The sequence below is a fragment of the Ictidomys tridecemlineatus genome, chromosome 6 (assembly GCF_052094955.1).
Source record: "Ictidomys tridecemlineatus isolate mIctTri1 chromosome 6, mIctTri1.hap1, whole genome shotgun sequence".
Taxonomy (NCBI): Eukaryota; Metazoa; Chordata; class Mammalia; order Rodentia; family Sciuridae; genus Ictidomys; species Ictidomys tridecemlineatus.
Window position 1 is genome coordinate 122,370,285 of NC_135482.1, and position 11,468 is coordinate 122,381,752.

Genomic DNA, 11,468 nt, shown 5'->3' on the forward strand with positions numbered 1-11,468 from the left:
GCCACCAAGTGGCCCTGTGCAGCCTCCACTGAGATCATTGTCCTGTGTCCTCTTTATTCCTTCCTGGATGACAGGGTCTTTTCAGTCTCCTCCTCCTGTCCACCTCCCCCTTGCCCTCACATTGCTCAGCATTTCCATCTATAGAAGCCTGCCATGTTTCTTAGTCCCCTCCTGCCCCTTTCACCTCCCTGCCTCAGACTGCCTCGAGCTCTGGGCTCCCTGCAGCTGTCCTCAGATCACACTGCACATCTCTGTTTGAAATCTCCCATGACTTTGCAAATAGGGCAAGACCCAGGGTAGTCTGGCCTTGGTCTGTGGCTCTGTGTCCTCTGTCTCATGTCTCTGAGTGCTGCTGCCATTCAGCCCACTCCTCCTGCCTCCTCTGCTCTGACCAGTCCCTCTGCTAAGAATACTGAATCTCTACCTGAACTTTTCACCTGCCCAAAGACCATCATTCTTTGAAAAGGCAGCTGTCCAACCCCCTCTCTTGGGTGGAAAGGAGCCCTCTCCTCTGACCCTCTTTCACCCCACCTGTACCTCTCCTTCAGTGACCACCAGTTTCTGTCTTCTGTTTCTCCCACAAGCAACTTTAAGAAACCTGTCCTGTGCCTACTAGGCTCCAGGGCTCCTACTCTTTTTTCTTTCTAGTCATATCCCTAAGGGTAAATCTTTACTGCTATAGCCAACAATGGTCATTGTAAACAGTAGGCATTTAATAAGCATTTCATTCTCATGAAAATATAAGGGAGAACAGTGGAGTAAAGGAAGGGAATGGGAGGGGAAGATGGAAAAGAGGCATGAGATGGACCAAATTATGCTATGTGCATGTATGAATATATTGCAGTGAATTCCACTTTTATGAATAACTATAATGCACCAATTAAAAAACAACAAATAAATAAATAAAAGGAAGAGCAGTAGAGGAGAGGAAGCGATTCAGTAGGAGGGAGGAAGGAAGGAAAGGAAAAGTACTAGGGATTGAAATGGAGCAAGTTATATGTATTTATGAAAATGTCAAAATGAATCCCATTAATATGTATAATTATAATGCTCTAATAAAAAACATTTTTTAAAATCAACATTTCATAGGGGGCTCGGTGGTAGAGCACTAAAGAGAAGAACTTAAGTTTCTTTCAAATCCACATATGTTCTTGATAATAGGTTACATCATCTGTGATGTGATATGAGCTTGACTTTTGGCATCTGTAGGACATGCATGTTCTGAGTCATCTGTATCACCTTGCAGGCTTTAGCAGTCACAGAGAGGCAAAGTATCATGGCACAGTCAGGCACAGAGTAAGGAGAGAAGTCACCTGTGGCTTTGTTTTATGATGATAGTGACACACTCTTACATCTTCATGCTTCCCTCCCAGGAGATGGCAGGCAGAGCGCTCAAGCAGACCGGCAGCAGGAGTATTGAAGCCGCCCTGGAGTACATCAGTAAAATGGGTTACCTGGACCCCAGGAATGAGCAGATCGTACGCGTCATTAAGCAGACCTCCCCAGGTGAGCCCAAACCAGCAGCGTGGTGTATGAAGAAGATTTGTGGTTTGAGAACACAGAACAGTTTGCAGGAAAATGTCCAGCCTGCCCTTGGTCAATAGATAGTCTCTTAGCACATTGTCTTATGCATCTAATAGGTAAGCTGAGCCTGCTCTGCCCCAGCAGTAAGGACCTGGAGGGACCTACCACAAGTAGTAGATCATAGGACTTTCCTGGGTGCTCACCCCAACCCCAATCTGAAATAACCTGTGGTGCTCCCAATCTGGAGAGTTGGCTTGTTTTGTTTTATGAAAGATTGAAAAATTAAAGTGAGTAAAAATGTTTTGTTTTTACTTACTATTGGGCCTGGATAAGTCTTTGAAAAGGGAGGCTTATCCTTAAAAAACAAAAAACAAAAAACCTTTTCTCACATCATAGCCCTTTGAAAGCAGCTGTCCAGTGGAGCACACCTCTCCGGGCCAGAGCTGTGAGCAATATGCTGGGCTTCCCCCTAGTGTCCCCTGAAACAGCTGAAGGCATCTGCTCTGTTGAGTGATCATCAAGGGATGTTCCTCTCTGAGGATGAAATAGATGAACCCTATTTTTGGTACTTGAAGTCCCTGGGGTATAATAAAGGATTCATGATAATTTCCAAAAGGAATTTTCCCTATCTGTGGAAGACCTGGTGTGAAACTCACTTTATGGAATGAATGAGAAATCCTTACAGGTTTTGTAAGTTCTGTCTCTGTTGTCGTTAAGGAGAACATGAATTTCTGTTTTCTTCTTGAGAGAAGGAATTTCCTTAGCCTCCATCTGGCCATCTATGTCATGATTCTTGAGTTCTGCAACCTTAGAGCATGATACCAAAGGAAAACACATACACACACCCACACACACACACACCCGCCCCATTATGATTTCCTTCCTAATTGCCTTTGGTGTGGTGTGCTCACTGATGCATCTTTTTAGCCCTGGCAACACAGAGCCATCATCCCTGGGCTCTGACTTCTACTCAATGCCAAGGCTACTGAGGCCTTCACCCTGCCAGGTAGTCCAGGGAGGGTGAAGGGGACACAGCCTTTGGACTATAGCACCCTCTGCCAAATCAAGCAGTCATTGTACGGAACTGAAAGGAGCCTTTGTCCTTCCTTCCAAGCGTCTGTTTTAAATGAGGAGAGATTTTCAGAATGGAAAAATCAGGAATAAGGAAGCAACAGCAGAAATCCATCTGGGAATTTTTAGGGGAATTCTGTGTGGTTTTTATTGTTGTTGCATATATGTTGTTTGGTTTGGTTTTAATAAAAACAAAAATCCCAGAAAATCTTTAATTTGAAAAATAGATGAAAATAAAGTAGACTTTTGGACAATGGCTATGATTCTACTGTTAGAGAAAAGGAGACTGGGAATCATGTGGCAGTAAACTTGCTGTCCCAAACAACCTGGGCATATCATGGAGAAAACAGAGCTGGCTGTTCAGTTGGTTCCCTAGCATGGCAGGATGGTGATCCTGGGTGCTGTATCCTCAGAGGTGTGAGGGATACTCCCCAGCAGGACTGGGAAACTGTCCTTCCTATGGCCAGTAACCCTCCTCTGAACTCCTGAAGTTCCCCCCACCCTCATGCCATATTAAGGGGAATCCTCAGTTGAAGACCCTGTACAGCCACTCAGCCCCTAGGACATTGCCAGTGTGGGGATCAGTCTGAAAGTGCCAGAACTGGCTGACCACACTCCTCATGCCACCTTCCCATTCTTTCCACTGCAGGAAAGGGCATTGTGTCCACCCCGGTGACAAGGAGGCCCAGCTTCGAAGGCACAGGCGAAGCGTTCCCATCCTACCACCAGCTGGGCGGTGCAGCCTACGAGGGCCCAGGCTTTGGCACAGATGGCCCCGCGGGACTGGAGGAGGTGCCACGGCAGTATATGGACTTCCTTTTCCCAGGAGTTGGTCCCCACAGCCTGCCTGGCCACCAGCACCCCCCCAAGGCCTATGGTGCCAGCATGGAGGCAGCGGGAGCACATTTCCCGGCCACCTGCCCCACCGGTCCGTCCCTGCCACTTCCAGGTGCACACTATGGCCGCACGCACCTCCTAGTTCCCGGTGAGCCTCTGGGCTACGGTGTGCAGCGCAGCCCCTCCTTCCAGAGCAAGACGCCGCCCGAGTCTGGGGGCTATGCTGGCCTGACTGCCAAGGGCCAGGGGGCCCCGCCAGGCGCGGGCATCACCTTCCCCGCGCCCACGGCCGGACTGTATGGGGCGCATGCGCACCACAAGCAGGCTGGCCCCGGAGCCCACCAGCTGCACGTGATGGGTTCCCGGGGCCAGGTGTTCACTGGCGACAGCCCGCCGCAAAGCTTGCTGGTCCCCTCGAGAAACAGCCTCAATGTGGATCTGTATGAGCTGGGCGGCCCCCCTGTGCAACAGTGGCCAGCAGCCACACTGGCCCGCCGCGACTCGTTACAGAAGCCAGGCCTGGAGGCTCCACGCCAGCACGTGGCCTTCCGGACTGACGGCCCAGGACCCAGCAGGACCAACTCCTTCAACAGTCAGCAGCCGCGGGCCAGTGCACCAGGCCAGGCCGAGCCTTCCCTGCCTGCCCCCAACACTGTCACAGCCGTGACGGCCGCACACATCCTGCACCCAGTGAAGAGCGTGCGGGTGCTGAGACCTGAACCACAGACAGCCGTGGGGCCCTCCCACCCTGCCTGGGTGCCCGCGCCTGCCCCAGCCGCTGAAGGCCTGGACTCGAAGGATGAGCACGCCCTGGGCCTGGGAGCCACTGCTGTCTACCCACTGGATGTGGAGTACAGTGGCCCAGACCGCAGATGCCCACCTCCACCCTACCCCAAACACCTGCTGCTGCACAGCAAGTCCGAGCAGTACGACCTGGACAGCCTCTGTGCCGGTGTGGAGCAGAGCCTCCGTGGGGGCCCATCTGCGGAGCCTACAGAGAGGAGCGACAAGAGCCACAAAAGTGCCAAGGGGGACAAAGGTGGCAAGGATAAAAAGCAGATCCAGACTTCTCCAGTGCCAGTCCGCAAAAATAGCAGAGATGAAGAGAAGAGGGAATCCCGCATCAAGAGCTACTCCCCCTATGCCTTTAAGTTCTTCATGGAACAACACGTGGAAAATGTCATAAAAACTTACCAGCAGAAGGTCAACCGAAGGTTGCAGCTTGAACAAGAAATGGCCAAAGTAATTTCTCATTTTATTCTTACTGTTTGCCCCTGGCTCCTTTCTACTGGTATTAGGAATCACATCAGAGAAGTACTATTCCTAATTTATATACCTTTATCATAAACCCTGTATCACAGGTCATAATCTGGTTAGGGGACCAGCAGTTTAGAATACTCACAAATGTGAATACTTCCCTTTCTCTATTTCCTCTTCCCTCTGATTTCAGGAGACTGTGATAGCTATCCATAATGTTGCAAAAAAGGCAAATGAGCAAATTGATGTTTATAAAGGTGTGTCTTTACACAAATTTCATCAAGGCTTACTTATTAATGTAGCATTTTAGAAGAGTAGAAATTAAGTCTGAAGTTCTAAAAAATTAAAATTAGGATTCATAAATAAAAATATATCTAGTAATAATCCAGTCAGCCATCCTTTAAGTTTTTAACTAATAAAGAATATTTTAAACATACTTTAATTGACATTCAAGTGCTAGAAAAGATGATATTTAATGAAGTTAAAGTGTAACACTAAATTTAAATCAAGCCAAATTCTAAAAATCAAATGTCTTTGACTTGTTTTTGCTTTCCCGTCTCTTTTGAGCTAAGTATTAGATTGTTCTTGGAGCTCCAGAAATGTTGTGGTCCCTTTTCCCACCAAATTTCACTAATAGAGGTTTTCCTTAGTTTTTAGAGCTTAAAGTCACCTAAAGAAAGATCTCTGTTCTGTCATACTCTGGATTCCAGGTTCGTATCTACATTTGAACATAAGGAACAAACTGATGATTATTTTGCTTGTAGTAGATTAGACCCATTCTTCTGTTTTTTCCTTTCTGTAGAGCCCACTCAATTCCAGGGCCTCCCCTGCTCCCATCACTTGCTACTATAGAATCCCTCTAAGGTGACTTCTTCTCATTTTCCTTGTGTGCAGGCTGGACTCTGTGAGGCTGAGCAGGAACAGATGAGGAAGATCCTTTACCAGAAGGAGTCAAATTATAACAGACTAAAGAGGGCCAAGATGGACAAATCCATGTTTGTGAAAATCAAAACCCTGGGGATCGGTGCATTTGGAGAAGTATGCCTTGCTTGTAAGGTGGACACTCATGCCCTGTATGCCATGAAGACCCTGAGGAAGAAAGACGTCCTGAACCGGAATCAGGTGGCCCATGTCAAGGCCGAGAGGGACATCCTGGCTGAGGCAGACAATGAGTGGGTGGTCAAACTCTACTACTCCTTCCAAGACAAAGACAGCCTGTACTTTGTGATGGACTACATCCCTGGAGGGGACATGATGAGCCTGCTGATCCGTATGGAGGTCTTCCCTGAGCACCTGGCCCGGTTCTACATTGCAGAGTTGACTTTGGCCATCGAGAGTGTCCACAAGATGGGCTTCATCCACCGAGACATTAAACCTGACAACATTTTGATCGATCTGGATGGTCACATCAAACTGACAGATTTTGGCCTCTGCACTGGATTCAGGTGGACTCACAATTCCAAATACTACCAGAAAGGTATTATCTTAGGCATGCTCTGTCCAGTTTCTACATCTTGATGTATCTTCCCATCCCAGTGGCTCCTAATCATTTTGAAATTATCCATTATTGTATAACTCGGTGTGATAGCCTTTCCTCCCTAAAGGAAGGATCTGATATGTGTGAGATTTTTTCTTATCCCATTAAGTCCCACATTTCAACTATAAATCCTTCAAAAAAATTGACACAAGTACATTTAAGTAAATTGGAAATCATACTCTAGAGCATATATTGTTATTATATTAATATTATATCAATTAAGTTTCTATATATTTTATACATTATATACTATATTTAAGTTTATATAGGTGTTCCATATCTGGGCTGATGGGACAAAATTTGTTGTTAGTGGATTTAAGTTTTACTACATTGTAGACATGTTGTCGTGGGGCTTTTGTGAAGAACCATCCCTCTGCCCTATTTAAACAAGCCTTAAAAAGTAAAAGTTTCAGAGCTGGATACAGTGGTACGTGTCTGTAGTCCCAGCTACTCAGGAGGCTAGGCCAGGAGGATTGCTGGAACCCAAGAGTTGGCCGCCCGTCTAGGTAATATAACAACATCCCATCTCAAAATAAAAATCTCACAGCCTCCCAAGGCTAGCTCTTTCATAGCTAACCTGGATCTAATATATAGTTCAACTCCATTTCTAGGGGTTTTGCTATTTGGAAAAGTCAAAAACAGTTGGTCACTCTCTTTCTAATGGCTGGGATGCTTGAAATAGCTGTTTTCATCCCATAACTCAGACTTAAAAAACTCAAAATGAACCTGACTCATTCACTTTTTCTGGAATTTGTTACTTTTGTTCATATTTTTAAAATTCTTGTTAATTTTTCCATGCTTATCATAAAATGTCTTGCTAGACAGGTGTTAGCTTTTGGCATGGGGCGGGGGTGATACGGGGACTGAACTCAAGGGCACTCAAACACGGAGGCGCATCCCCAGCCTTATTTTGTATTTTATTTAGAGACAGGGTCTCACTGACTTGCTTAGCACCTTGCTTTTACTGAGGCTGGCTTTGAACTGGCGATCCTCCGCCTCGGCCTTCTCAGTGGCTGGGATTATAGGTGTGTGCCACTGCACCCAGCAGGTGTTAGCCTTTTGATACTAGCCTGAAATTGATGCCCCAAAGTTCTTCCAGCCTGTCTCATTCACTTTGTCTCATTGCCAGCTCAGCACAATGTAGTTGGCTGTTAGTGCTCCAGCCATCATTTCTGCCTTGGCACTGATGTTACCTTACAACTCGTGCCTCAGAGCCCTGGAACAACAGTTGTCCCTGTGGAGCAGTTGGGGAGGATCCTTTGTCCTAACATGTCAGCAGCTGATTGGAATTACTTTTCTGCTAAGCTATGGATTTCGTTTCATTGTTCAGTAGTGAACATTCATTTTATTTTCTGTTCTTTTCTCTTACTACCCATGATTCCTGGGCAAAGGGAACCACATCAGACAGGATAGCATGGAGCCCAGTGACCTCTGGGATGATGTGTCTAACTGTCGATGTGGGGACAGACTGAAGACCCTGGAGCAGAGAGCACGGAAGCAGCACCAGAGGTGCCTGGCACACTCCCTGGTTGGAACCCCAAATTACATCGCACCGGAAGTGCTCTTGCGCAAAGGTATGCCATTGGGCTACTTCCTCCCACCCCACAGCCAGCTTCTGGCTGAAGGCCATCCTTACCTGCAGCTATATGGAGCCAGGTGACCTCTAAGAAGTCTCTTCAGCTCTAGCTTTCCAAGACTAAATTATCCCTAACAAACAAGCCTCCTGCTTCTCATCTCTGTTCTGAAAATACCCTTGCTTCACACACCATTAGGCCAATGTCTGCTTTCCTTTTCCTCCAGCTGGGATGTGTGGGGTGTAGGCTTTCTACCTAGGACCCAGGGAATGGCTTTAGAATTGGTTTCTACGGAGTCAAATGATGGAAACAACTCTGGGGCCACAGGACACTACTCAGTCTGCCTAAACCATCACTTGTAGGCTCTCTTTTAACTCTCCCTTGCCCAAGTTCTCAGCCAAGTTATACCATATTCAACACACAAATATTGTTTTCCACCTAATCTCCCTGCCAGCCCAAAACCTCATAGGAGATAAGATCTGCAGATAATAGTGGGCATAAAATCACCAGTACTCATAAAATTTGTCTCCTAGATGGAGGTTTCATAACATCTGGTTCAGACCAGGAGGGTCCTTCACTGATCCTGCGTAACCTGTAGTGACATTATGCTGTTGATCTCATTCCGTATAATAAATCTAGACTTAGGCTGCCTTTTCCTTCACACACATTTTGTTTGAAGTGTTTGCAGCCAGCAAGATCAGTTCAAGTCGAAGTTTCTCTGTTGGCTGTGGTAATCCAAGGCAGATTACTGTACCACTCAGCATTTCAAATGTGGCAGTTAACTCCTCAATAGCATGTGAATATTAATCCTGGTGCCCAGAAAAGGCCTCAGGTCTCCTGCCATGTGAACCATTCCAGAGGAGCCAGTGGTCAGGATTATTCTGTAGCCTCCAGTGCCACCTGGGGCAGGACGAGATGAGACGGTGGGGGTGCTGACCTCACATGTGTTTCCCACTTAGGAAGGATTAGGTGGCATGAAGCCTATCCTGGCTTGATTGGAACCTGGGGCTCTGAAAGAAAAGTGGGAGAAAATCAAAGATAAATAAGCTCACTTCACAGAATCCTTGAGGCTGTCCCTGATTACCCCAGATGGGGACTCTGGGAGAAACGCCTGGCTCCATCAGGGTCTCATACAAGGAATATGTCTTGGATTATAGTAAATACTGTCCAATTGTCCCCTTTGCCAAAATAGCCTACTCTCATCCTCCTCATCTTTACGTTCTTCACCTTATTCCAAAACTGACTTGAAAGCCTCCCCAGGAAACCCTCCCTGTCCCACCTGCCCATATCCCAGTCATGGCACTTTGTTTTGTGTTTATTTTATGTGATCTTTAAGAGCTTAAAATTCTTTAAAACAAACAAACAAACAAACAAAAAAACAACTGGGGATTGAACTCAGGGTGCTTTGCCACTGAGCTACATCTCCAGCCCTTATTATTTTGAGATAGGGTCTCATAAAGTTGCTGAGGCTGACCTGGAACTTTGGATCTTCTTTCTGCCTCAGCTTTCTGAGTAGCCAGGATTATAGGTGTGTGCCACTGTACCTGGCAAGAATTTAAAATTCTGATTAACATCTTGTATTATTGCTAATAATACCAATAATCTTTTTAAGTAAAAAAAAAAAGTCTTTTCTTACTATAAAAGTATTCTGTATTTATTATAGGCTAATAATTGAAAATAAGTGACTGTGGCCTCCCCCCATGATGACTATAGCACCCTGATCCCAGCCCCTTCCAGCCCACTATTCTCAGTCCTCCTGTGCAAGACCAGGCATTTATGTAGGTGTGTCTCTTCTTCTATTACAATACTACGTTAGCTTGTTTTCTCTTTTCACAGTAAATCTGTATGTTCAGGATCTTATAGAACTTACCTTTGAGAAGAATCTGCCAGTGCAGGAATTGAGTGAGTGACCTTTGTCTTTCAGGGTACACTCAGCTCTGTGACTGGTGGAGTGTCGGTGTGATTCTCTTTGAGATGCTGGTGGGACAGCCGCCATTTTTGGCTCCTACTCCCACAGAAACCCAGCTAAAGGTAAGCAGAAAGGAACTTACACCTGCTTTTTGCAGAGAACCAGACTTTTCTGATTTCTGATTCATCCTTGGATCCTTGGTTGGTGTTTGACCTCTTACTATTCTGAGTAGGATGGAAATTGCAGTTCTATATACTGAGGGTATTTTAAAATAATATTGTCTTTTAAAATTATTATTTTTTTCTTTTTTCCAGTACTGGGGATTGAACCCAGGGCCTTGTACATACTAGGCAAGCACTCTACCACTGAGCTACCTCCCCGGTCCTTTTCATTTTTTATTTGAAGCAGGGTAAAGTAAAGCCACAAAATTAGACCTGAGTACCATATTTTTGTGTATCTGAAATTTTTAATCCATTGTTGGTATGGTATCTTGTTATTCCCAGGCCAGAACTACACAGTGAGAAGCAGTAAGAGCCCAAGGCAAATCACAACTCGCCACCATTTGTGCCTACTTTGCAAAGAACAAGCAGAACTTTGTAACTTAAAGAAATCAGTGTGTTTATTTGGATGTTAACATTGCTATTTGCAAATTATCAACTAGGTGGTTAGGCTAGTTGTGTGTATTCTAAATACTCATTTGAAATCATTAAATCTGCCAACTAATCATTTAATAATAAATAATTTTAGCTATGACAACCATTTGTTTCTGACAAAAATTATTAGTTAGGGGTTGAATTGAGCATCTGAAATCTTCAGTGGATTTAGCCACTGAGGCACAATTTAGGAAGTTTTCATATGCCCTCCAGTCCATGATAGAGCCCAAGTGTAGTCTAGGAAAACCTTAAATTAAGGCTTAGTTTCACTCTAAGAATAATACACTTGCAGTTTGGCCTTTTCTTCATATTTATTGAATGCTGAAACTCACTAATTTGACTGCATAATGACCCAGATTCTTTTTGTATTGTAGTAAAATAAAATCTACCATTTTTTTTTTTAATATTTATTTTTTAGTTTTCGGTGGACACAACATCTTTGTTTGTATGTGGTGCTGAGGATCGAACCCGGGCCGCACGCATGCCAGGCGAGCGCGATACCGCTTGAGCCATATCCCCAGCCCCATATTTATCATTTTAACCATTTTGAAGTATACAATTTAGTGCCATGAAGTATATTCACAATATTGCGTGTCCATCTCCACTCTCTATTTCCAAATATTTTCAACATTCCCCCAGACAGAAACTTCACCCATGAAATAACAACTATATTTTCCCCCTTTGGCCCCCTCAGCCTCTTCTAACCTCTGTCCTTTCTGCTCTGAATTTGCCAAATATAGGTACTTCATATATGTGGCATTGTACGTTCCTTGTCTTTTTGTGGCTACCTTATTTCACTTAGCATAACATCCTTAAGGTTCCATCCATGATGTAGCATGTGTCAGGATTTCCTTCCTCTTTAAAGCTGAATTTATAATCCTTGTGTGTATGTACCATACTTCATTTCTCCATTCTTCAATTGATGGACATCTAGGTTGTTTTCCCCTCTTGGCTTTTGTGAAGGGACATAGGTGTACACATATCTTTTTTAGTCCCCGCTTTCTATTATTTTGGATATATACCCACAAGTGGAATTTCTGGATCATATGGTCATTCTATGTTTAACTTTTAGGGAACTGCCAAATTGTGAAGATGCCAAATTTAGG

The 11,468-nt window shown here is 45.0% G+C and overlaps 1 protein-coding gene across 1 annotated transcript in view; it reads left to right on the plus strand.

The window, feature by feature from the left end:
- Positions 1-11,468, plus strand: part of Lats2 (large tumor suppressor kinase 2) — a 72,839-nt gene that overhangs the window by 57,548 nt on the left and 3,823 nt on the right. Inside the window, exons 3-7 of the mRNA XM_078015695.1 lie at positions 1,374-1,506; positions 3,245-4,674; positions 5,584-6,166; positions 7,618-7,800; positions 9,725-9,831. Coding sequence (XP_077871821.1) covers positions 1,374-1,506; positions 3,245-4,674; positions 5,584-6,166; positions 7,618-7,800; positions 9,725-9,831 — 2,436 coding nt within the window. The remainder of the gene's footprint in view (positions 1-1,373; positions 1,507-3,244; positions 4,675-5,583; positions 6,167-7,617; positions 7,801-9,724; positions 9,832-11,468) is intronic.